This window comes from Vulpes lagopus, chromosome 2, assembly GCF_018345385.1.
Source record: "Vulpes lagopus strain Blue_001 chromosome 2, ASM1834538v1, whole genome shotgun sequence".
NCBI lineage: Eukaryota > Metazoa > Chordata > Mammalia > Carnivora > Canidae > Vulpes > Vulpes lagopus.
The window spans coordinates 167,967,765-167,993,189 of record NC_054825.1 but is presented as its reverse complement, the minus strand read 5'-3'; the positions used below and the strand labels follow the sequence as shown (position 1 = coordinate 167,993,189).

General features: G+C 50.6%; 1 protein-coding gene across 6 annotated transcripts; it reads right to left on the bottom strand.

The window, feature by feature from the left end:
• Positions 1-2,386: 2,386 nt before the first annotated feature.
• Positions 2,387-25,425, bottom strand: SMG9 (SMG9 nonsense mediated mRNA decay factor). 6 transcript variants are annotated; one of them, XM_041744470.1, is made up of 16 exons: positions 25,141-25,421; positions 24,306-24,437; positions 22,658-22,723; positions 22,172-22,327; positions 19,637-19,711; positions 19,281-19,545; positions 19,090-19,187; positions 17,441-17,553; positions 14,198-14,309; positions 12,242-12,337; positions 11,735-11,820; positions 8,968-9,074; positions 8,128-8,235; positions 7,826-7,954; positions 7,442-7,586; positions 5,875-6,399 (listed from the first exon to the last, which is right to left on the bottom strand). In XM_041744470.1, exons 4-16 carry the CDS (start codon positions 22,319-22,321, stop codon positions 6,321-6,323), a joined length of 1,563 nt encoding a protein of 520 aa, XP_041600404.1. In that variant the 5' UTR covers positions 22,322-22,327; positions 22,658-22,723; positions 24,306-24,437; positions 25,141-25,421; the 3' UTR covers positions 5,875-6,320. The 6 variants fall into 6 exon arrangements, with proteins under 6 accessions (XP_041600408.1, XP_041600409.1, XP_041600404.1 ...); XM_041744474.1 differs by lacking the exons at positions 5,875-6,399; positions 22,658-22,723 and adding an exon at positions 2,387-2,992 and having other exon boundaries at positions 25,141-25,425; XM_041744475.1 differs by lacking the exons at positions 5,875-6,399; positions 22,658-22,723 and adding an exon at positions 2,387-3,285 and having other exon boundaries at positions 25,141-25,423.

The window sequence follows — 25,425 nt, the reverse complement described above, 5'->3', positions numbered from 1 at the left end:
GGGTTGTGCTAAAGGCATGGGGCTGACAGATGGTGATGGCAGGGGGATTCCTGAAAGTTCCATGTGGCTGTGGGTATTGCTGGGTGTGAACAACACAGGGTGAGGGGATCTGCATCTGCCCAGGCGTCCCTGCAAAAACGAATCCCGGGGTACTCCCTATTGCTCTGTCCTTGGCTCTTCGGTGGGAATGCAAAAGTGAACCTGACATCCTCATACCCGCCAAAGCCTGACCTCACATGCCAAGTCAAGGGTCACATATGTCTAGAAGTTGAAAAAAGTACCTGAGTAGGGGCTTTGGACAGGACAGGCTGCCCCTAGGGCTTCGGTGGGCTTGGATATGGTCAGGGAAGGGTCAGATTTAGGTGCAGAGAAAGGCGAGTTTCCAGTTCACAGGAAGGCTCTGGAGGCTGTGTACAAGGCTGGTGGTAAAGCAGGGACTCCAGTGCAGGGGAGACGGCCTCACCCCTAGTTGCTCACAAATACTGCCTACGGAAATTCCCAGATCTGGTGATGGTTCTAACCTCATTTGAAGGCCTCATTACCTTGAACCTGTGAACCAGTTCCAGACTAAGAAGGGCCGCTTTCACCTGGCCAATTACAGGGGGTGCCAGTTCTCTTTGCTGAAGAGCTCTGTGGTTTGCAAAGGGATTCTTCTCTTCCTGGAAGGCCTTCCCATTGGATCTGCCGGGACTGCTTTTGGATCTTTTTGCACCAAAGAGCTGGTGGGGAATAAGGGTAGGGAAATCCCAGACCCCCAGATATGAGGACAGATGGTCCACTCCAAATCTTTTCTCAAAAAAACAGCCCTTGCAAAAAAAAAAAAAAAAAAAAAAAAAAAACAAAACAGCCCAGATCCCTACCCCTGTGAGCCCTCAGACATTGTCTTAAACACAGAACTCGTGGGCCCTGAGGGGCTGGGATGGGAAGGTCAGGCATGAATAGCAATACTCTCCCTACACTGCGCCTAAGGTTAAGATCCACTGATTGCCCTGTCCTGTCCTTTCTGCCTCCATCTGTCCCTTCCTTATCCCCCATCTCCACCCACTCGGCCACTGTTCTAGGGCAGGCCTCACCCTCTCCAGCAGCTCCTGCCCCTGCTCCTTGCCTCATCTCCCAGGCTCTGGTGTCACTCCCCAAAGTCCACTGGGGGCTCAATCTCCCTTCCCTGTTGAAAACCCTTCCATGGCAACCCACACAGAAAGATCAAGCTCAGTCTGATGCTCAAGACTACCTCAAGCTGGACTTTGAAACTTGTCAACAATAAGACCCTGAGTCTTCTGAAAACAGAGCTGGAGTAACTTGGGGAGTCATCTCTCCATTTCACAGGTGAGGAAGCAGAAGGAACTAAAGGCTGCAGAGGGGACATGACCCACGCAATGTCACCCATGTCCCTGGTATGGATGGGACTAGTTGGAGTTGTGCTGGTACCCTAGTCCATCACACCAGGGAGGACTCAGAGGCTCAGAGCAGGGCGGGACTCATGGAGGTGTGCACTGTGGGTCCTGAGCAGATGTGGGTCCCTAAAACCAGCAGTCGTGGGGGCAGTGTCTTCACAGATGCACCAGGCCTATTCCATCGAGTCTCTGGCTGGTATTGGAACTGTAGCACCCAAAGAGGTCCTGGCACACAGCGGGTGGTCAATGGTACAAAGATGGGATGGGGAGGTTGTCTGGCAAAAGGATAAGAGGGAGCTGGCCCGTGTCCTGGCTCTGGTGCAGACTAGAAGACAGTGAGGCTTACTCCCTAAGCCTCGGTTTCCTATTCTGTACAATGGGGCCTTAATGAAATTATGCATGAGGTTAGAACAGTGGCTGGCCCTGAGTAAACAAGTATAAACTGCCTTCAGCGATGATGATGGTTCTAGCTCTTAATTACTGCCCTACATTGTTGATCACAGTGCCTGGTGCACGGGAAATGCCACAAAAAGTTATTTAGGAATTTTAATTCTAGGGGCCTCTGGCTGGCTTGGTTCATGGAGCCTGCGACTCTTGATCTCAGAGTTGTGAATTCCAGCCCTATGTTGGGTGTAGACAGTACTTAAAAAAACTAAAAATAATTTTTAAAAAATCTTTAAAAAATTTTGAACTCTAGGATCACAAGACCCAATTCCTATTCCCAATACTCCAGGCACTAGCTGGAGGCCTTGAGCAAATTATTTTTCCTCCCAGCGCCAAACGCAGATAGTAAGGGAATCTCCTCTTCCGGCTGTTATGAGGATTTTATGAGCTACTCCAGGAGGAGAACCTGGCAGTGATGAATAAATGCGAACTGAACTAAAGTATTTAGCATCAGGCCTGGCATATGGTTGCACGCTCAGTACGATTGCTGGTGATGCCTCAAATACCTGAGACATGATGAGGGATGTAGAGAGGGAAAATACTCTTACCCGTCCTGTTGAAGGTCATCCATCCTGAAGACAGAAGCCTGTACCTCAGGTAGCCCATGGCGAGCAGAGTTTTCCAGTCAAACTTCACCCAGTCCACGATACTGGAGCTCAGTCTGATGGTGACACCAGTGCTCTGAAGGGAGCCTTTGAGGCGGGAGACCTGCCAACAGTAGCCACCAAGCTGCAGGCCACACTTCACTTGCCGGAGAACGCCAGGCTGGACATTGGCATTACTGGGGGCACAGGCTCAGGCAAGTCGACCTTTGTCAATGCCATCAGGGGGCTGGGAGACGAGGACCCCAGACCGGCCTACACGGGCGTGGTGGAAATGTCGGTGGACCCCACACCATGCGCACACCCTAAGTACCCCAACGTCATCATCTGGGACCTGCCGGGCATTGACACACCTACCTTCCAGGCCAAAAAATACTTCCAGCAGGTGCTGCTGGACCATTACAACTTCCTCCTCATCATCACCTTGGAGAGCTTCACTGCCCACCATACCCAGCTAGCCTGTGAGATCCTGCAGCTGGGCATGCGCTTCTACTTCATCCGCTCCAAGGTAGACGTGGACATTGCGGCCTCATGCAGTCGGTGCCCCAGCACCTTTTCAGAGGAAAGAGCACTCAGCCAGACCAGGGAGGACTGTTGGCAACGGCTGGAGGGTGAGCTTAGGCTCTGGCCGGTGGAAGCGGGTGGGAGCATTGGGGGCGGTGGATTCTGGAGGGATGGCCTGCCCCTTCCCCTTCCTCTTCCAGCTGAGGCCCACAGTGGGGAAGGGGTCGTCCAAGGTCACACTGCGTGACTGAACTCAGCCCCGCAGTGAAATAATGCTCACAGCTGCCATTCATTTCCTGAGACTTGGCACTGCTCGGTCACAGGTGACAGAGACCCATTACCTGCATAAGGAAACGGGACATGTGCTGGCTTGTGTATTTGCCAAGTTAGAGCAGTGCAAATGCCACATGCCTACGGGATGCTGGCAGCTGTGGCTCAGGGCAGCTAACATTTATTAAGGGATTACCAGAGGCACCATTTTCACACACTCGCTTCACTACCACAGCATCCCTAGGAGGTAGGTACAATGATCCCCTTATTTGATTTGGTAACTTGCCCAAGGCCACACGGGTGGTAGGTAGCAAGGCTGGGATCTGAACTCAGGCAGCCCAGTTCCAGGGCCAACACTCTAGAGCAATGTCGTGCTGTGCCGTCCTGGCAAATGCTCATGCCTCAGCAGCTGTCAGAACATGGTGGCCTGCTCTGGTGCCAAAACCCAGTGGTGCTCTTGTCTCCTGCAGTGGGGGGCGTGAAGGCCCCCAGTCTTCCGGCTTTCCATATTTGAGCTGGGCAAGTACGATTTCGACCTGCTGGAGGAGTTGATGGTGAAAGAACTCAACAGCCATAAACGGCATGCGTTTCTGCTGGCCATGCCCAACATCTCGAAGCCCATCTTAGAGCAGAAGGCAGCCTCACTACAGCAGCACTTCTGGCTGGTGGCCACTGTGGCCTGCGGTGTCAACCCAAGCCCTGTGCCGGTTGTGCAGGATGTGGTGTGTGACCTGTGCATGCTCATCAACTCCCTGGAAGGCTACTTCCGCAGCTTCGGCTTAGACAAGGACTCCCTCATAATGCTGGCGGAGCAGACAGGCCAGCCCTGGCACAAGATCCTGGAGGCAGTACAGGGCCCGAAGACCGAAGTCACTGAGGCGCTAGTGGTCGAACTACTGGGCCAGGCCTCCAGGGATGCCTCTGCGTTCACACAGGAGCTCCTCAACGTGCCTGTCCTAGGCACCTTGGTCACCTGTGGCATCTCCTTTGCTACCATCTACCAGATGCTCCACACGTCTCAGGACAAGGTGATCAAGGATGCCCAGAAAGTGCTGACTTAGGCCTTCCTCGACAAGCCCAACCACAAGATCCCAGATAAATCCAATCAACAATCCCAGCCCTGACCCTAGGCCAGCTGGAAGTGGCAGTGAAGGGCTGGGAGGCTATAGGTTCTATCTATCCCCAGGCTGTGTGGTGTTGGGGGATGGAAAATGCAAGCTCTAACTCTCCTGGACTGAGCCCCGTGTGCTGTCTCTGTGCTTTTGGGTCCTCGATCTATGCCCTTGCTGGCCACTGCCCCACCTTTCCTGCTCTGAACCCTCACATCAACCAGCAGTTCCCCAGGGATGGGGAGGGATGGGATGGGGCATGGGGCAGGTGAATTTCAACAAGGTAAGGAGAGGAACTCAGCTGTCTAGCTAGAGAAGGCACTCTATTTTTTAAAAGATTTATTTACTCATGAGAGAGAGAGGCAGAGACACAGGCAGAGGGAGAAGCAGGCTCCCTGAGGAGAGCCTAATATGGGACCTGATCCCAGGACTCTAGGATCACGACCCGAGCTGAAGGCAGACACTCAACCACTGGGCCACCCAGGTGCCCCTAGAAAGGGCACTTTAGAAGGCGTGCAGGCGGCAAAAGGTGCAGAAGCATTTCCCTAAGAGGGCACTGAATGCCACAGCTCTGAAGGGCCTTGAGGATCATTAGGGGAGGTTCTTGCCCGAGGTCTTCTCAGCCAGCAAATGGTAGGGCCAGAGCATGCCCTGGGTCTCATGCCTCCCAAACCTCACCCCTTCGCTTTTTTAGAGATCCGTGCAGATCCAACTCCTGGGCTGAATGTTTTCTTCACCACACCCAGGATTCCCATGACAAGGACGCAAGAGGGCTATAGCATATGCCCCAGGGCAGGAGGAAGGCAGGGAGACCAAGGGGGAACGGGTAGTAGGCAGACAGACTCAGCTGGTGACAGGAACCAACTGCATTAGCAAAGGGTGGAGTGGCAGGATTGGAAAGTCAGGACTAGCTGGGGATGATGGGTGGGGTGGCCAGATTCATTTGGAGACACACTTTGGGAAACATTAAGCTAAGACGTAGCGTATTTAAACTGAGATGAGGGTAGGTCCCATGCTGAAGTGTATGGTGTATTTGAGAGTAGGTTCTGGATTTAAGGGTAAAGACTACTTTTAAGCAAGAACTGATGAGGTCTATGGGGGGAAGGAAGCCAACATATTTAACCAACAGTAGGCACTGTACGTAAGGGTAACATATGAATACCTGCATAAGGGCAGAAGCTGTTTCAATCAGGGGAAGGACTATATTGAACTAGGGTACGCTCTTTTTAACCATGTATTGAATTAGGCATTGTATTTAGCTAAGCATTTCACCGAAGGCAGAAACTGTCTTCAGCTGAAAGCAGAGGACACGAGGGTAGTAACTACATTTAGCCAAAGCAAAGGACTGTGTTTTCCTATCAGTAGCACAGAGATGGGAGGCTTAATGTCACCCCAGAAACAGAATACTCCCTTCTAGGGGCTTCCTCCTTAGCAGAGACTGTCTTCATCTGCTCCTGACATCTCTATGACCTACAGTGGCTGTGTCCCAAATGTGCCCTGCTCCCCAGGATAACATGCTGGGGAGAGCGGAAGAAAAGCACCAGAACAGGCTTGCATGACTGTTTTTATTCAAACCACCAGATCTGCCCCAACAAAGAGCTCCCCAGACCCTGCCGCACCTTACAGGATCAGGCTTAGAGTCAGGGAGGAGGGACCTGTTGCTCCTGTCCCTGCAGAGGGAGGTCGAGATGGAACCTGGGATTCCTGGTGACCATCTAGACGACTCCCACTGCCTGTCCCTGTGGGGAACTGAGGATGGGCCACCCTACCCCAGGGTGGGGGTGGGATTTCAAAGTTGCCCCCAGAACAATACTCCATTGAGGGTGGGGGGCCTGGCCCTGGACACCTCATGTCTCTGGGCGAGAACGTCGCAGTCCCTCATCCATCAGGCCTGCTGCCACGCTCCACCCCAGCATGGGAGTAGGACACGTGATGCTCCCTAACCATTCACGGGGACCCAGAAGGGGGTTCTCTGCATGACGTTCCTTCCCTCGGCCTCAAGCCAGCAGGCGGCTGTACTCTGCCAGGGCAGAGGACTTTTTCACGCCATCCCAGATCCGGGCAGCATAGTGGAACCTGTGGGAGGAGGTCCACAGTCAGTTGCCTGGCTGTGGCCCACCAGCCTCATGCTGACCCTGGCCAGGAGGGAAAACAGGTCCTGTGTACGAGCCATATGACCTGAGACAAGAGCTTCCTCGGTCAAGAAGCAGGGAAGATGGCCATGCTGACGGGAGTGGCCTGGGTTCTCAGACCTCACCCAGGGTGAGCAAAGCTGAGGGTGCCTGGTCTGGGACAAAGGCCTCAAAGCCCCAACTCTGAGACCAAACTTCTTTCCACACTCAGTGTTGGGCTTTGTGGATTGGGGTTCTCCCTCTCTCTCCCTCCAGGGTCTTGTAATGACCCTTGCCTGCCTTGGCCTCTGCTGTAGACAGTGAAAAGAAGACAGCTCCCAGCCCTTTCTGGCCACAGCTGACTGCAGGCCCAGGGGAGCCATGCTAAAGGCTGCACCAGGTGAAGCTATTTCCCTCTCAAATTTGTGTCTTCTAGAAATTAGATGGTATAGACCTGGATCTGGCAGATGTGTTGTGGGCTCCAGACACAGAGAGTCATGTGAAGCTGGGGCTGGGGAGGTTCAGGGCTCTGTGACAGCAGGGCAGAGAAAGCCAGTGGCCAGCGAAGGAGGGAAGGTGGGGTGGGAGGGAACAGTGAAGCAGTGCCATCCAGAGAGAGCTGGAGAATGCAGCTGCTGTGGGGGCATTCCAGGGCCTCAAGGCTTGCATTCAGGGCCTCAGAATAAACCCTCCTCGAGCTTGACTGGGCTCACTGGTCCTACTACTCACCATCAAATGACACCTAGCCACAGGTGTGTGATGGTGCTACATGACATTTCCTTTCTCTTAGTCTAGATTTCCCCACTAGTAAAACTGGTAACAGGACTTAAACCCCACTGGCTACTGGGGAGGACTCAAGATCACATGAAACAGCACACTGCCTGACATGGAAGCAATTACCACCGTTTCAGAAAAGGAAATAGAGAAGTGGCGAGACCACTGAGAACTTCCTCTTGTCTGCACCAGGGTGGGGCCCTCACACTGACCCCTCTGCCAAGAGCTCTTACCAGTTCTTCTCCGTGAGGATCGTGTGTGACAGCTGTGGCCGGGCCATTGACATCACTTGACTCCGGAGCTTGCTCACCAAGGACTGGAAACTAGGGTGGCCGCGGTACCCAGGGAGCAGGGAGAAGAGAGGGCTGGAACCGGGTCCTGGACAGTTAAGGTGGGGGGATAAGGAGGTCAGCCTGGCAGGGAGGGCCTTTTCCTTCTCCTAGCCATCTAGAATCCTGGGCTGGAATACCAGGAGTACCTCCACATTCAGACCCAGGCCAGCTCTTCCCGTACTTCCACAACTTGGAAACATGCTCCTAAGAAAGGGTCCAAGCACCTTAGGGACCAGTGTGGGTCCCTATCATCCCAGACCAGACTCCCCTGAGGAAGAACCATACCTGCTCTTGGTGGGTTTTCACTCTCTGCCTCGCTGTCCATGAAGGGCACGAGGAACAAGTTGACCTCAGAGTCCAGGAAGTCCGGTGGGAGCCCAGGGAAGACATTACACTGTAACATGGACAGAGTACCTGGAGGAGAGAACCCATCAGCCTGCGGGTCCTATGCTGAGGGGCAGGGGAGGCACAGGTCTGATGATTGTCTAACTTGGGTCAGGAGGCCAGTGTAGACATCAGGGCCAGGGGACCATATCAGGAATTGAGAGACTGTTGGCCAGTTTGGGGGATGGTTCAGGGACCCTCACCCTTGTAACGCAAGTGGGAGTGAGCCATGAGCTGGTCAATCATCAGGTGCATCTGTCGCAGCTTTCGAGGACAGAAGTCCTCTCGGCGAGCTTTGTTCTGCAGGAAGACTGAGGGGTGGAGAGATGTGGTCCCGTGAGGCCGCTGGGATTTGGCTATGTGGACTTCCCTTCTCATGCCAAAGATCGGCCATCACCCCTGGGTTCAGAGCACTTGTAAATATTTACATGACATGTCACTTTGCTTTAGGACCAGGCCCTGCGCAGGGTGATGCTGGGGACCTAGATATGAGTCACAACTGGCTTCCACCCCCACAGAGCCCCCAGTCTGGATGGAAAAGACAGAAGAGGATGATAGCCACAGGATCAGGAGTATGACAGGAAGGCCCCCAGGGGCCTGGTGAGACAGAGGAAATAGAAGAGACCCCACCTAGGGTAGCAATAAGTGAACTAGACAGATCTTTGTTGAAAACAGGACGTAGGGAGAGCATAGCTGAGCAAGGACAGAACTGGCAAAGGATTGGCATGTGTGCAGCTGAAAGAGGGAAAGAGCAGGGCACCTGGGGCCACTTGGGTTACTTCCACACTCACTCTGGAAATCTGTGGAGGCACCAGGGCTAGAGAATTGGGCACATGTGGGTCCTGTCTGCAAAAAGTGCTCATTCTGATCAAGGAGCCAGACCCAGACCCTTGTACATGCCCTTGGTGGCCATGTGGGAACCTTTGAGGAAGGAGCAGCTATTTGCTCTTTCTTCCTCCCAGCTCTCCACCTCCCCAGTGCCCCTGGTTTTCGCCCCTCATTCTTCCCCTGCCCACCCCTCCAGCCCCCAGAAAGTCTCTCACCCAGGTGGGGGTAGTACTCCGTGCCTTCATCAGAGCCTGAGGAGCTGCTGGACTCATGGCTGGGGGACGGGGTGGAGGGCTTCACCATCTCTGCTGTCTGGAGGAACCTGGGGTTTGGGGCAAAGGGTTGGTGCTCTGGCACTGACTCCCCCTACCCCACAGTCGGGGGTCAGGGCTCCTTTTGTGGGTCTGATGAAAGCGACAACCACACTCAGATAAATGCTGCATCTTTATCTATTTCTCACATAATTTTAGGGAATTCAGAGACAACTCTCTCAGACACCAATCTGTGGACCCGTGCCAACTGTACGTGCCTTTTAATGAGTTTATGCTATTAAAAAAAACACTTCATTTTTTAAAAGCATTTGTAAGATCACACCAAAACTGAGTGGCAAGTACAGGGATTTCCAGATGCCCTGCCCACCCCCCCCACACATAGCGTCCCCTACCATCAACATTCCAACCAACCTGTGACACATCATTTCACCTAAAGTCTGTGGTTTACTTAAGGTTCCCTCTTGATGTTGTGTATTCTGAGTTTTGGCAAAAGCATCATGTATCCACCACAGGGTTTTACAATGAATAGTTTCACTACCCTAAAAATCCTCTGTGCTCTATCCACTCACTCCTCTCTCCCCTCCTAATCCCTAATCTTTTTACTGTCTCCACAGTTTTGCCTTTTCCAGAATGTCATATAGTCGGAATGGTACAGTAGCCCTTTCAGACTGGCTTCTTTTAGTTAGTAATATGCACTTAAGAATATGTACTTCTTCCATGCCTTTTCATGTTTTGATATAATATTCCAGTGTCTAAATGTACCACAGTTTATGTATTTACCTACTAAAAGATATCTTGATTGCTTCCTAGTTTTGTAAATTATGAATAATGCTGTTTTATTTGTTAGAGAGAGAGAAAGAAGACAGAGACAGAGAGAATGTGTGTATGTGAGCATGCAGAAGGGGGGGGGGGGGTCCACACTCAGCACAGAGCCTGATGCAGGGCTCGATCCCACAACCCAGAGATCACAACCTGAGCCAAAATCAAGAGTCAGAAGATGCTTTATAAACATCCATGTGCAGGTTTCTGTGTGGACCTAAATTTCAATTTATGCTATTTTATGCTATTCGATTTATGCTATTTTATTTTATTTTATTTTATTTTTTTTTTCGATTTATGCTATTTTAAAATAAGTTTTCCAAATATGTAAATAGAATAAATCTGCTATCTGAAGTAGGGGATAATGGGTCCCAATTAAGCATTATAGATATTCTCCTCATACAGACACAAACTGTATGTCATCCACAGTTTCAAGGAGTTCACCTGCTACGAAGCCCACGGCTAGGCTGTGCTGTGTGCTGGCCCGTGTCCATACCCCAATCAGAATGTAAACTCCACAGGGCAGTCTGTTTTTTTCACACTTGTGTTCCAGTACCCAGAACACTAAATGGCATTTGTAAATGTTCAATATATTTGTCATGTGAATGAATTCAAATACACAATAGTGGAGGTGGTGGTGCGGTGGCTGTCTCAGAAATAAGACCCTTAGATCTGGTCATGACAGCTGGCTCTCCCAGAAGCTCATTTTTACTGTTGGCCAGACCCACAGTTCACCACCACCCCCAGGATTCCTAAAATAAACATTAAGCTTCCATTTATCCATATCATAAATATATGATATTTATCATATATCAAAGACGCTTACTAGGTATCAGGTACTGTGCTGAATGCTTTGAATTCTTTAACTCATTTCATCTGCATAAAATGATCTGTCTATGAGGAGCTAAGGAAAAAGAAGACACTCACCTAATAAGAGCTAGGGTTCAAACCCAGGGCTGCCTCACTTTGGAGATATCTGCTTCCCTTGGCTCAGCTCTCCCCTCCCCATGAGCTCCTGTTCCTTCCTTTTGTCTGAGTTCTATGCCCAAGGCGGCTGGCCTCCACACTGACCCTGAGGGCAAGAGGAAACCCTTGTGCCTCATGTTCTGAGCCAGTTATTTCCAGGGCGCATTTCTAGAACCTTCAGCTGCTTCAGGCAGGACTCCTTCCCTTTGCCTACCTGCCAGGGTACCAACAGAATGGTACACATGCCTGGAGGAGATGGATAAGATTGACAAGCCAGTTCCCGATTATGCTACTCACTCAACAAATGTGTATTATCTACCTTATGCCAGGCACTGTGTGAGGCACTGGGGACTCTGTCCTCCTGGGGCTTACATTCTACTGGGGGAGACAGACGGTAAAGAGATCGGTGATGTCTTGTCAGGGAGTGATAAATGCAATGAAGGAAAACACAGCAGATAAGAGTCAGGGAAGAAAGGGGGGCAGTACGTTGTAAGATAAGGAACAGCCTGAGGTGGTCCAAAAGACATGAGGGAGGGTGTCTGAGGTCTGCAGGAAGACCTCTCTTTCCAGCTGAGGGAGGGATAGAGTGCAGAGATCATAAGCTGCATGAGAAATAGCCATGAGGTCACCAGGCCTTTAATGGAAGCAGTGAGGGAAAGTGGTAGAAGAGAAGGTCAGTGAGGTGACTGGGACTGTCCCGTGTAGGGGATCTTGTATGTAGGAAGACTGTGAATTTTATTCTGAGTGATGCATAAAGTCAGTGGAGAGCTAGAAGTGTGTGTATACTGGGTGGTAGTGATCCACTCCAACTCACATTTTAAAGAGGTCCCTGTGGCTGCTATGTGGAACGTAGAGAGGTGGGCAAGTGGCTGAGTCTCTGGTCCCCATCTCTTGCCTGGCTTCCCCCTCCCCACTTGCTCCTCACCTGTATAAACTGAGGTCTGTGAACCAGTCCTGGACAACGATCACCACATGGCAGACCGTGAAGAGGAAAGCAGCAATCTGGAGTGACTGCAAATGGGCAGGAAGGGACAAGAGAGTTGAAGGTCCCTTCTGCCCAGACTGGGGTCCCTGTTCCCAGGACTTAGCTGAGGGGGCAGTAGGGCAAGGGCCTCAGAGCCTCTAAGCACCTTCTGTGTGCCCAGACTATCCTGGCACTTCCTTTATGGCCATCCCTGAGTTAGGCAAAGTAGGAATGATTACCCCCACCTTACACAGGCAGATAATGAGGCTGGAGGGGGAGGGGGCAGGAAATGCCTTTTCCAAGGAACACAGCCAGACAGGACTCTCAATACTGTTCTTTCCTACAGCTCTTGGGGCACCCAAGTCTCTTCATGAAGCAGAAACTAGGTCAACCCACATCCAGCTCTCTGTCACAAATCTTGAGGGGAAGGGTAAGACCTCTCCCCAAGGACTGGTTTGGCCCCCTCACCTGCATCTCAACATAGGTGTGGGGCAGGTTGTACTCTGGAGGCAGCTTGCGGTCATTATTGATAAGGTGGTCCAAGATGGAGGGGCTCAGGATGGGCTGCAAGGAAGAGAAGGTGTCAGGAAAGGGACTGGTGGCCAGGACCCTAAAGGTCACAGCCACCTAAGTTGCACACGTTGAAGGCAAATACCTCACCTCTCTCGGGACTAAATAAGGTCAGAAACATGGGTGGTTCCTCATAAGTGAGTGCTAGTCAGTGAGAGGAGGTGAGAGAACAATGTTTCAAAGCAGATACACTTCCGCCAGTTCTTTTACAAAATCACCACTCTCAAGTGCCTCACGCTCAAAGGGAACTCTTCTAGTGCTAATAAATGTAATATTGACTTGAATGAGTCATGTCCCTTCAAGAGCCCTTTCTTCTCTTAGTTGTTTCAAATGCTTTCAAAACTTTGCTATGATAATTACTTTGGTCAAAAAACAATGAATAGTGTGAAAACTGGTGAAGATTTAAAAATTGCATCAATGGGTGTAAAAAAAAAAAATCAGTGGTGAGTTCATCACCTTTTCTCAAAGGAACATTCCATTTAAAAACCGTAAGAGTTAAATCGGCTTGGCAGTCTTATTGACTTCTTGGTGCAGTGAGTGGAATTCTTTAAGTAAGAGGCTTTTCCAACTGCTGGACTTCTAAAACTCGCAGCACTCCATGCTCTATTCTGTCTTGTTTTAGCTCCCATTCTTCTCCATGTGGGTCTTGGGGCCAGATCACAGCAGTTTAGTTTGTTTCTAGGTCCCGGTGGCCCCTGCATAGGCCTGGCTCACAGATCTCACACCACATTTGTAGGTTTTCCACTCTCTGTGCTATCAATGCCTATGGTGACTAGAACTTTGTTCCATCAACATTCAGTGGGTACCAACTATGGGCCAGGCCCTGATCAACAGTGTTCCTCCTGGAAGAGCTCCAGGTAGATCAGGAGTGGGAGCAGTACACAAAAAGCAGACTGTGATAAATCAGTGCTGTGATGGAAGGTGCACATGGCACCAGTGGGTACTCTGAGGGGAAGACTTCTGGGAGAAGGCAATACCCCAGCGGAGTCTTCTGGGCATTAGCCAGGCAACAAGGCAAGGGGACAGTGTTCTTGTGATCACAGTACTGCCAGCTAAGAGTATGAAGTATGTACTTCTTGTCAGGTACTGTCATTAGGACTTTACTTGTGAAGCCCTGAAGCCTCACAAAACCCTGCAGGTAGGCAATAATATTTTTCCCACTAAAGAAAAATGAGAAATAGGTGGTTTCAGATAAAGGGAACAGGATGAGGACAGCCCAGAGGGAAGAGAGATCATGGTGAGGCCTTATGGTGTGTGTGGTGGAGCTAGAGCTACATCAGAAAGGGGAGACTAGAGTCTGAAGGAGGCAAACCCTATAAGCCTTGAACGCCACACTAAGGAATAGGGACTCTGCCTGAGGGAAAGGGAGAACACAAGGAAAACTACCAAATACATGATGGGTCAGTTCTAATGATAGTGATGGGCCCGAACATTAAATACGTGCCAGGTCTTATGCTAAGCATTTGGTCTGGACTGTTGTACTGAATCCTTGCAATGATCCTATGAAACTGAGTACAATTACTGTCCCCATTTATAGACAAACTGAGGTCTGGGAGTGTAAAAAAAAATTGCTTCAAGTCTCCCAACTGTTAAGAATTAAAGGCAGAATCTGGACATACACAGACCGACTACAGGGCCCACACATTTGACCACTCTGCTAGAAGATTCTTTAGGCTACTATGTACAGAATGGGTGGGAGGGGAGGGAGGCAAAATTTGGTAAGAGACTAAAGGCCAAGAAAAGACACAACTTGGCTAAAACCACATGGAATCCAAGCAGGATTCTGGCTTATAAATACCCAGGGGTGGAGCTGAGTGTGGCATGCAGTAGGATGGGGCACGTGGAGATTGGCACCTGTGTGTCCAGGAAAACAATCCGCTCTTGGGTAATAAAGAAGTCAATGCCACTGGTCTGGTTGCCCCCTCGTTCCTTCATTTCGGCACTCTGGGCCCGGAAAACATATGCCCTGTGGAGAGGAACAGGTGGAGTACATTAGAGGTCTGGCTCTCAGCCTCCGACACCTCCGGAGTATGACCCTGTGAAAGGAGCATGTGGGACATGGTTCCCTCCTGCCCACAAAGCCTTCCATCTGTGGCCCCTGCTGTCTGGGGGCTTACATTTTGTTCCATATAACTTTACCCCTACTCATAAGTAGGTTTGTTAACTCACTTAATGAAGTCAGCAACCTGAGGTATTTAAGAGTAGGGGTTTTGCTAGACTGCTGGGATTCAAATAGCAGCTCTGCCTCTTCCTGGCTATGTGGATTTGGGCAAGTCCTTAATCTTTCTCTTCTGTTGCCTTATCTGTAAATGGGGATAACAGTCTCAAAACTTTTAGTGTTACTATGAGGCTACTATATGTAATGCCCTTAGGAACTTGCCTGATATGCAGTGATGTGTAACTGTCAGCTATTAATTACCAAGTGCCCTTGCCACAGGCCAGGCATTGGAGATACAGCACTGAGTTCTCCCCGCCCCCAGAGTGAGAAGCTGTTTGGTTGGAGAACTCAGTTCCCAGTTCTTTTCCTGTGAGAAGAGTCTCCCTCAATTCTATCTGTGCTGGATGGGGAGACGAGAGCAAAGCAGGCAGAGCTGAGCCTTGCCTTAACCAATGAGCTCAACTTGGTCACATTCTGTGGCCTGGACAAAGAGATTATTTCCTCTTTCTAACTGCAAAATCAGAGTAAGAGTACCTACTTCTCAAAAGGATAACCCCCACCTCCCTGAAATGCTTAGCATGCTGTCTGACACAGAGCAAATATCCTCCCGCTTAACACTGTACAGAAGGCCTCCTATGTACCAGATACCAGGATGTGGCAGTAAGGACAGTCTTGCTTCCATGGAGAGAAGGTCTACCTTCTGGTCTACCTTACAAATTAACAGCTATCAGTTAACTTCAAGTGGCAGGAAGAGGAGATGTGTAGCACTCTGAGTGGGGATAATTCAGACAGTAGAGCCAGAAAGGCATGCCATAAAAGAGGCAAATGACCACACTGAGGGAGAGAGAAGAGAGTTAATTAAGCAAATTTAATTAAGTTACAGAGGGAAGTGCAGGGGGGATGCAGGATGGAAGACTATCCCAGGCAGAAGGCAGGTGGTGTGTACGAGGCAACAAAGACCAGTGTGGTAAAAGCAGAGAACAAGGGGCCCTGGGAACAAGAAGTAGGTACATAGGCCTTTGTGGGGCATGGTAAAGAGCTGGGGCTTTGGCCCATGAGCCTGGAGAAGCCCTGAAGACAGTTAAGTAGAGAAGTGACAGGACTGGATGTGGGCTTTGAAAAGCTTCCCCTTGTGCTATGCGGTGAGGGCTGTAGCATGGAAAGAGTGGATGACGACTTATAGGCCCAACACCCTGGGCCTCCCTTATCCTCTCTGACCTGATAGTCTAGGATTTCCCGTCTTGCTCCCTCTGCTCCAGATCAACAGCCTCCACGTCATTCTGCACATACACCAGGCAAGCTCTTGCTGCAGAGGCCGGCTTTTGCCATTCCCTGATTAGAATGCTCTCCCTCTGCCAAGTCTGCTTTTTCTCAGTGTCCCCCTTAGAGAGGCCTTCCCTGAATACTCGATTTAGAACTGTCATCTAGCGTCCATACTGCTTCCCTATAATCCCTTCCCGTGTGGTTATCATCTTCTAACATGTCGAGTAACTTATTTTGTTTGCTACTGCCCCTATTAAAATTAAGCCTCACGACGACAAACGTTCTTGCTAGTTTTGTTTGGCTGTATATCCCCAGCGCCCAGAACAGTGCCTGACACATCGTAAGCACTCAATAAATACTAGCTGAACTAAAGCAGGGAAACCAATAAGCAGGTTCTTGGCATCCTCTAGGGAAGATGTCAGAGGCTTAGACCAGGAGATAGGAATGAAGGGGAGAAGCAGATGAATTCTTAACCTAATCAAGAGACTTGATGGCTAGATTTGGCATCAAAGTCCACCATGCCACAGGATGACACAGCTCAAAAAGACTAGCTAGGCCAGCAGGAGTCTCTCTAGCTCAGGAATCTGAACTTGGAGCTGAGGGGAAATTTTGCTATTTGGGGGAAGCTGAGATGGAGAGTGCCATCTGAGAGCGCTGTTAACTGTTCCCAAGCACAGCCAAGGTGAACTTATGACTGAGTAGAGAAGAGATGGAGGTGACCTGGGAGGAAGGGCAACCCCCACAGCTCTGGCTCTAGTGGATGTATATTGTCACAATGGTGGTTCTTATCCTGTTCTGGGTCTCCATCAGGCCCCTCTAAGATCTGGTAGAAGCTATACATCCTTTCTCTAAAAGAAAAGCGTGACTGCAGGTATGTATAAAATTCTGCATATACTGTTAGGAGGTTTGTGGATATGCCCTGGTGCCCATCCACAGAAGGTTGCAAGGTTGTAGCATGGTAGTATTTATTGCTTTATAAAAAAGACAAACCCCTATATTTTTTAAACAATCCCAAGTGGTTACTATCCTTTCTCATTCCTCAGTCTGAATCTTCCTTAATCAGACTGTACATGTTCCATCCTCCCTAGCCCCTTTGTTTTTTCTCCTGCTGTCAGTTCTGGTTCCTAGTTCTTAAGCTCCCTCTTCCTCCAAATCCTCTCCTGTGACTTCATACTTTACTCTTCACAATCCTCCCCATCCTTCCTCAAGAATGCAGGACAGAACAGCTTCTGTTCTGCTCTGGAACCCATGCCCTACATCCAGGTCTCTTTCCCTGTTCTAGTTACCAGGCCTTATCACCAATATCCTGCAAGCATTTGCTCTGTGTCAGGTTCTTGTTAACTACTGCCTTCCTGATATTATCCTTCAAAAACCCACTTCACAGATGACAAAGTGAGATACTGACAAGTAAAATGACCTGTCCAAAGTCAACTAGCTAGTGAGTGGCAGGGCTCAGTGAGGTCAGCTTAAATCAAAGCTGGGCTCTGTACCATTCCTGGGGCAACACAGAGAGTGAGGAAAAGGACTGGTTACCTTGGAGCTACACAAAGATTTAGTCCAGTCCCTAATCATCCTCATCTGACAAAGACACTGAGGCTAAGGGAGGTGAAAGTCCTTTGGTAACACCACTTATAATCGCCAGGCCCACCCTCCTCCTGGCCTTCCACACCCCTTACCTCTGGTCCTCCTCAGGAGTGTTGGCCGACAACAATGACATGACCATGGACTTGCCTGTCCCCTGGAGGCCAAGGACACCGACCACCAACACATCAGTCTGATCCAACAGGTACTGGGGGAAGATGAAGGTGTGTGACTCTCATAAATCTGTCAGTGGCTGGAGCAGGAGTGGGGGTGAGGTAGGGGAGGGGGCAGGAGTGGATACTTCTGTGGCTGGCCGGCCTGCCTGCCTTGTCAGATATGAAGAAAAACTTGGACGGCTTCAATCCCCCAAGTTGAGCAAAGGGCCTGTGTATGAATGTGGTGGCACAAAGAATGATGTTGTGAGAATTCCAAGGTAGAGAAGAGCCTGGCAAGGTCAAGAAGCTACTAGGAAATCAGTGCAGCTGGAACATGGTAGGAAAAAGGGAAACCTGACTTTGGTGAAGAGAAGGGGAAAGGCACAGGAATGAAGGGCAGGTGGAGGAAGACAGGACCACTGGAACAGACTCCTGGAGGGCTTTTGGCTTGGGGCAGGTTGGGAAAACAAATGAAAGCGTGAAAAAGGGAAAAGACTGCAGGAAGGGGAGGTCAGTTCATCCTGGCTCCGGTCTGTGGTATTTAAGAGTCTTGGAAAATCCTGAGACCTTCACCTCTGGCCCACCAGTTCTGATGCCTTCCACCACCAGGGGGTGTGAGACACACTCCTCAAGAAAAACAAAGAAGTCCTCAACTGGCTCCTTAGAGCCACCTGGAGCTTTTATTAAAAGGAAAAAAAGCAGCAGCAGCAGCTATTCTTGGGCCTAACCCTAGACACATTAGAGCAGAATACCTAGGGCTAGCTCTGTTCTATAAGGGCAGACACTGACCACATGCGGCCATTTAAGCTTAATTAAACAAAGCTAAAAATTCAGTTCCTTAATTATACTAGTGGATAAGTGCCCAACAGCCATGTAGAAGGAGAGTGTCTATTATACTAGATAGTGCAAATATATTCTCAACACTGCAGAATTCTATTTCAAGTGAAGGGTAGGCCTGCTAAACACCAGCTTTTGTTTTGTTTTAAAGCTCCCCAGTCGGTATCAGTGAGACAGTAGACGTACAAAGGCAGCAGGCCAGGTAATAAAAGATGGGCTTAGTATGTTGTCTTAGTAAGTCCAAGCTGCTGGGAGAAGGAAAAGAGACATACGTAGGAGAATCTGGGCAGGGATGTGGTATGACGGGGCTGGGCGGAGACTGGAGCTAGGTAGGATGGTCCAGGAACGTGAGGCCTGAGCGAGAGCAGGGGCCACCGGGGGAGTGCCTTTTAAACCAGTTACCACTGGTACAGCATGGCTTCCAACCAATTAGGAAAAGAACAGGAGCAGGGTCCAGGAGGCTGCCCTGCTGTGGGACGGTACCAAGATCCCAGGGCATCTGGGTGGTAGTGGGAGTCCTTTCCTGCCAACCAGTATCAAACTATCTCAGTATTTTAACTACCAGCACAGCTGATCTAGTGGAAGCCACTGCAATTCAGTTCTGGGCAGGTGAGAACTTTGATTCCTTCTCTCTCATCGCCTCAAAGCTGTCTAGTCTGGTACTGTCTGGCAAGAGGCAAGAGTGGCAGTCGGGAGGTGGGGTGGAGGTGGCGAGATATGGGACATGGAGACACAACCTCTCATCTCAGTACCTCAATGGCGCTGTCACACCAGTTCATCTGGTCGTCTACCAACTTGATGCTGTGCTTCATGCGTTCTGGGGGCAGTAGTTTGGCCTGGCCCACGACAGCTGGAGACAGGAGAAAGAAGGAGACAGGATGTGGTAAGGGTCTGTGTGAGGGCATTCCAGCTCCCAACCAGATCCTGCCCTGCCCCAACTCACGGTCCATGGCTGCTGGTGCGGCAGTGCCCATGCCTCGGTTCTGGATCTGATACACAGGCTGTGTGGGTCTCTGCCCCTCCTTTTCTCCCTTGGGTGGTGCTGGGGCTGCAGGGGGTGCAGGGGCAGTGCCCTCGGGGGTTGAGGCATTTGTCACAGTTGCAGGCCCTTTCCCCTCTTCCCGTGGTTTCATGAGGACGATAGGCTTCTCAAGAGGGGCTGGAGCAGGCGGGGCGGCAGGGGCTGTTGGAGGTGGTGGCTGCTTTGACTATGGGACAGAGAAGCTTCCAGTCAATGGGAGAGATCCCTGACCTAACTGCTCCCGGCCTCCCCCCTTCAGAAGATTCTTCCCTGCTCACCCGCTCTGCTGGAGGTTTTGAGAGGATGATGGGGGTTTTCTGCATGACCGACGAGCTCGTCTCTTCACTGCCATCCTGTGGTGAGGGAGAGCAGTGACTCAGGAACAGCTTCCCTGGCTCTCCTGGACACTCCTGAAGGCCTTCATGTGCCAGGTACAATTCTAAATACCTTCATATATTAACTTCTTCAATTCCACCACTAACCCCGAGATATACATACTGTTATCTCCATTTTACAAATGAAGAGGCTGAGGTCCAGAGAGGTTGAAATGGCTTGCCCGAGGTTATGCAGTCAATAAGCAACAGAGCCAGGATTTGAGTCTTGGCAGCCTAGTTCCAGGACACATTTGGCTGCCTCTGCCAGACAACAAGACCAGGCAGGAGGAGCCAGGGCTCTGGAGCTAGATCTGGGTTCAAACTTGGCCCTGCCTTTTGTTGGCTGTGTGAACTTGAATAAGGAACCACCCTCACTTCGGCTAATTTCCTCACTTGGCCAACAAGGATAGAAGTGCTTCACGGGACTGCCGCAAGGCTGAAAGCAGATGAACTTGTAAATGGTCCATGGTCCATGAGGCAGAGGGGAGAGGCAGGGGCTTGCTATCTCACAGATTCTATCCCGATTTTCCCTCAGCTCCACTCTTGTGCTTGCCAAGCCAGTGGCCTAATTCCCACACCCCACCCTCCTCAGGCTTCTTTTGACTCACCCCAGGGTCTGCTTAATAAGAAAGGGGAGAGATCTGAGTTTGAGCCTTGTTCTTTCCTGGTTCCCTGAGGAACCTCATGAGAGCCATGAACCTTCACTGGGACTGTTTCTCCCCCATATACTGGAGAGACTGGCCTATGGTGAAGAACAAACAAGAGGGCATGAGAAGTACTCTGAAGGCAACAGTTGAGACAGAACTACAGGAGAGACTGTGGGCTTTCCAAAGGCCAGGGAGGAGGGAGGACAGCCGGGGCCGAGGCTGGGAGGGTAGACAGAAGATGGTGGACAGGAGATGGTACTCAGGAGGCACAATGTATAGCACTGGTGCCTGACAGGCATGGGGTGGGGATGTCCAGGATGATACCCGATGGGCTGTCATGGGTATTGGGAGGAAGTTGCTGAGGGCAGCAGGGGACATGGAGGGTGTTAGGAGGCCACTGACCAGTCAGGAGGCTGCCAGGGCTCAATGGCAAAATCAGAGACAGAGACAAGAGACTCTGGAGTGCTCAACCAGGGACTTAAGCTGACAGTATAGGAAGATGGGAATGTTCCTCAGGCCTGAGTGTGGAAGGAAGAGGGACCCTCTGTTCTCACCTGTGCTACAACCCAAGGGAAGGAACAAGCAAGAGCTGAGCTCACTGTGAACAAATTATTCTCCATGTTTGCACTTTTATGGTTCAGAAACTGGTCCCAATTATTACCAGTCTTCCACCCCAACAAACCTCTCAGAGGTGGGCAGGGCCCTGGATGAAGAACCGGGGGGGGGGGAGGGGAGGGACAGGTTCTGGCAGCAAGTCCCCTCGGCACAGGACAGGAACAAGACAGGATCTGTGCCCTCATCAAGACTCCGGACTCCCCACCCAGGACACTACAGCACACAGAACAGGCTGGACTTGGGCTTAGCTGGATCTGGGTTTGAGTTCTGGCCCCAAAGCTTACTGACTGTGACTTTGGGGCAGTCCCTTCTCGGAGATTCATTTTCTTTCATTAGTGGAAATCTAATCTATCCTAGGTTCTACCTCATGGGGTAGCTCAAAGGGTTCAGGAAGACCCAAATGATGTTAAAGCACTTGGCACAGTGCCAGCATACCACATGCTGCTCAACAGACAGTAACAGCTGCTGTCGTTATGGGGCCTGAGTGGCTCAGTTGGTTGAGCATCTGACTCTAGATCTCGGCTCAGGTCATGATCTCGGGGTCAGGGGTTCTAGCCCTGCGTCAGGCTCTGAGCTCAGTGCAGAATCTGCTTGTTTCTCTCCCTCCCCTGGCTTGCATGCTGTGCATGCACGTGTTCCCTATCAAATCAATCTTAAAAAAGAAAAAGAAACAGCTGCTATCGTATGACTCTTTAAAACATGAGCTTATGGAACCTTTCAGCTCAAACTCTCCAATGCCAATTTCATTCAGTGAAATCCCAAGTCCCTTCCCAGGCCTCTCAGGTCCAACGTGATCTGGCCTGAGTTACCTCTCTGACATTATCTTCTATCACCTTCCCTTCTTCTTCAGCCTCTGCAGCCACACTGGCTTCCTGGCTACACCCTGAATATATCAGACATAGAGCTCAGTGCCTTCACATCTGCTTCATATCTGTCCAAGAATGCTCTTCACTCAGATTTTGTCGTGGTGTATTTCCTCACCTCTTCAGGGAGGCCCTCTCTGTCCACTTCAACTAAGACAGCTCCCTTTGTCACTCTCTGCCCTTATTCCATGAGGCCAGTTTTGTTCACAGACAGATGCCCAGCATTTAGATTAGTGCCTGGCACATGGCAGGTGCTTAAAAAACATTTGTGGAACAAGTGGATACAGGGATGCTGCCCTTGCCCACTCACTCACCCGTCTCTCTCTCTCCCATGGGGCAATGTAGTCCCTCTCCCGACCACCAGGGCCAGAAAGGTTCTGGGGGCCGCCAGGGCCAGGCTCCTTCCACCGCCGACGCCTCTCTATCCCATAGAGCCCAGGCTGACTATGGCCAGACTCAGACATGGTTGCCTACAGAGAGAAAGAGGTTGATTTCAGGGTGAAGAGATGCTCTTAAATCTATCTGGCTTACCCGGGACTGTAAGAAGGCACTTCTTTTCCAGAGAGCTCTGTGGCTGTGGTAGTGATTGCCAGCTGGCTCAAGATCTATTCTCCCTTCACTTCTTCCAAAAAAAATAAAACCCTCAGTTCTGAGTAGGGCACGTGGCTGCCCAGAACACACGTCTCAGCATAATTTGCAGGTAGATGGCCATGTGATTAAGTTCTTTCTGGCCAATGGTAGGACACCAGAAGTGTGTTTTGGCAGCTTTCAGAAACTTCCCTTCAGACACTAGAACATGCCTTTTGCCGTCCTCCTGGCTGGAAGGAATGTGGTGTGCAGGCTGGAGCTCAAGCAGCCACCCTGGACTGGAAGGAAGGAAAAAAGGTGTGGGAGAAAATGATTCAGGGGTCCCCTATTAACCTTATGTTGTCTACTTTTGGATGTATTGAGAAACAAATACATTTTTATCTTACTTGTAGCTAAAACTATTCCCAACTATTAATTACTTTGCCCCCAAGTAAGTATAACTCAGAGGGAGGGGGAGGGGGAGGGTCACATAAAAATGGGACATCTTGGGATCCCTGGATGGCGCAGCAGTTTGGCGCCTGCCTTTGGCCCAGGGCGCGATCCTGGAGACTGGGATCGAGTCCCACGTCGGGCTCCCGGTGCATGGAGCCTGCTTCTCCCTCTGCCTGTGTCTCTGCCTCTCTCTCTCTCTCTGTATGACTACATAAATTAAAAAAAAAAAAAGGGACATCTTCTTTCCCAAACTGCAGCAAACCATTTCCTTACAAATCAGTAACATGGTCCTCATTCCAACAACTATTGTTTTGATAACCTAACACTGGCATATGCGGGGCATTTAAGGGCCTATTTTCATCCGGTGTCTCACCCCGTGTCAGTCTGTTTACCTTCCATTTCTGATGGTCTGCCATCCCTCACACTCCAACGTCTCACCAGTGGTTAACCTAAGATGTTATAAAATGTACTGCTACCTATATAATCCACTCTCTATCATTTAACTATCTTTATTGGTCCCTCTAGGGAGTTTCCCCAGCTGTTTACACTTCTAGGGAAGTGTCAGAGTACTTAACAGTCTGTTTGCTATGAGGCCATTTACTATATAGCTCACAGGTCAAGTTAAACTGTAGTCTATGGACCAAATCAGGGCTGCCTTCTGTTTTTGTAAATAAAGTTTTATTGGAACACAGCCACATCCATCAATTTACACATTGTCTACAGCTGCCTTCTTGATACAATGGCAGAGTTGAGTAGTTGAGACAGGCAGTATGGCCTGCAGAATCTCAAATGATTTGCCTCTTTTTACAGAAAGTCTGCTGACCCTCGCTTAGCTCTTAAGTGCCTGTGAAATTATCCTATGAATCCCCCCCTACCCCATCCAAACAAACAGTGACTAATAGGTCCCTGTGCGAGACCCTTTCTCCAGACTGCAGTTAAGTGTTTACAGGATGTGGGAGTAATTTTGCTAGCCAGGCAGGGGCCTGTCTAGCTCCTCACTGCTCCAAGTGACCTCTCCTCCAGCCACAAACCGAGCTGAAGACTGCCTTCAGAGACAGGAGGGTAAGGCCTGTTTACACATGCTTCTGGAAAATGATCCACTCAGCACTTCAATGACTGTTTATAGTCTCTGAGGGAGATTCCCCCAGAAATTGGGACTCCTCCATTTGCACTTAAGTGTGGGTTTATACATTATTCTGGAGATGGCCCCACCCCCTATTCCAGCCCTCAAGTGTCTCTTTTCTCTCCTCCACCAGGACTCCATCCAGCCTAGGGCTCAAATGTCTGTTTACACACCAAGAGGACCCCTTTCCCACACAGAAAATGTCCCTCTGCTCTGCAGGTTATTCTGGGCACTTCCACAGTATTTGCCTCTACTTGATAGCTCCACGGGGGAGGGGGAGCTCCCCAGAATCTGAGAACACCTACATGCAATCTGGGGACCTCCAATGTTTCCAGGCTCCTTTGCTGATTCTCTCAAGACGTCTTGAAGCCAGTCTGTGTTTATTTACAGGACTCTGGTCGGCGACCTCCCCGACGTCAGGAATCTACCTAGGCATTCTGTGGGGGAAGTTTCCTTTCCTCAGCCCTTGGCGCATCTCTTCCCGTGACCCTTGCAGGGGAGGCTCCCAGAACCCAAGTGTCTATTTGCACACTCCTAATTCCTAACTCCGTATTTATGCCCACCTCCCACCCCCAGAACCTAACGGTCGATTCACACGATTTTCTAAGGACTGACACTTAAACACGTGTATTTACAAGTTTTGTCCATGGGGCGCCCCCCTCTTACAACTTATGAGTCTATGGACTGTATTCAGAGGGCATCGCTCAAATTAGGCACCTGCTTAAGAGGCTTCCTGTGGGGAACCCTACAACTTAAGTTTCCTTTTTACACACTATATGGAAAACCTTCCGCGTATATAGCGTCTGTTTGTAGACCCTCTGCGAGCGTGTTCCCCAAACTTAAAGTTTCCCTTTAAACGCTATCGCTGGGGTCTTTGCAACACTTCACGGCCAGTTTACAGGCCCTATTAGGCCCTCCCAGAACCGAAGTCCCTATTTACACATTATTCACCGGCCCCAACCCCCCACGCCCGCCAACCCGGAAATTTAAGGTTCGCTCTTGGCTCCCTACTCAGTTACACACCCGCCGGGGGTCAGAGCGACCGTTTAACGGTCGAAAAGGGGGCGGGGCCCCCAACGCGCCCCCGCGCCCCGCCCCCTGCCGGCGCACGAGCCTCTCGCGGGCTCGCGGGCCGCTTACCTAAGGCGGCTGCTGATTGGCTCTTGGGGCGCAGCGCTACGCGGGTTTTCCGTGACGGGGCTGGTCGGGGGAGGTTCCACCACGAGCCACGGGCCTGTAAATGGCGTCTGGGGGACAAAGGGCGTGGGAAGAGTACCGAAAAAGCAGGAATTGGCCACTCTGGAACCGGCCTAGGCACCCCGGAAGCTGCACCCAAGAAACGCAGGGCTGAAAGAGGAAGAGGAGGTAGCGCGGGACTGAGCTGAGAGCTGGACCCGCCGGGTGCTGGCCTTGCGCATGCGCCGA

What these genes read in the sequence shown, in the direction of transcription:
- SMG9 (XM_041744470.1), bottom strand. Translation starts at nt 22,321, where the DNA reads ATGTCTGAGTCTGGCCATAGTCAGCCTGGGCTCTATGGGATAGAGAGG. An exon ending in CATGGGAGAGAGAGAGACGG is followed by an intron (nt 19,712 to 22,171) that starts GTGAGTGAGTGG and finishes CCCTCACCACAG; the next exon opens with GATGGCAGTGAAGAGACGAG. An exon ending in TTGTTTTCCTGGACACACAG is followed by an intron (nt 12,338 to 14,197) that starts GTGCCAATCTCC and finishes TCTTCCTTGCAG; the next exon opens with CCCATCCTGAGCCCCTCCAT.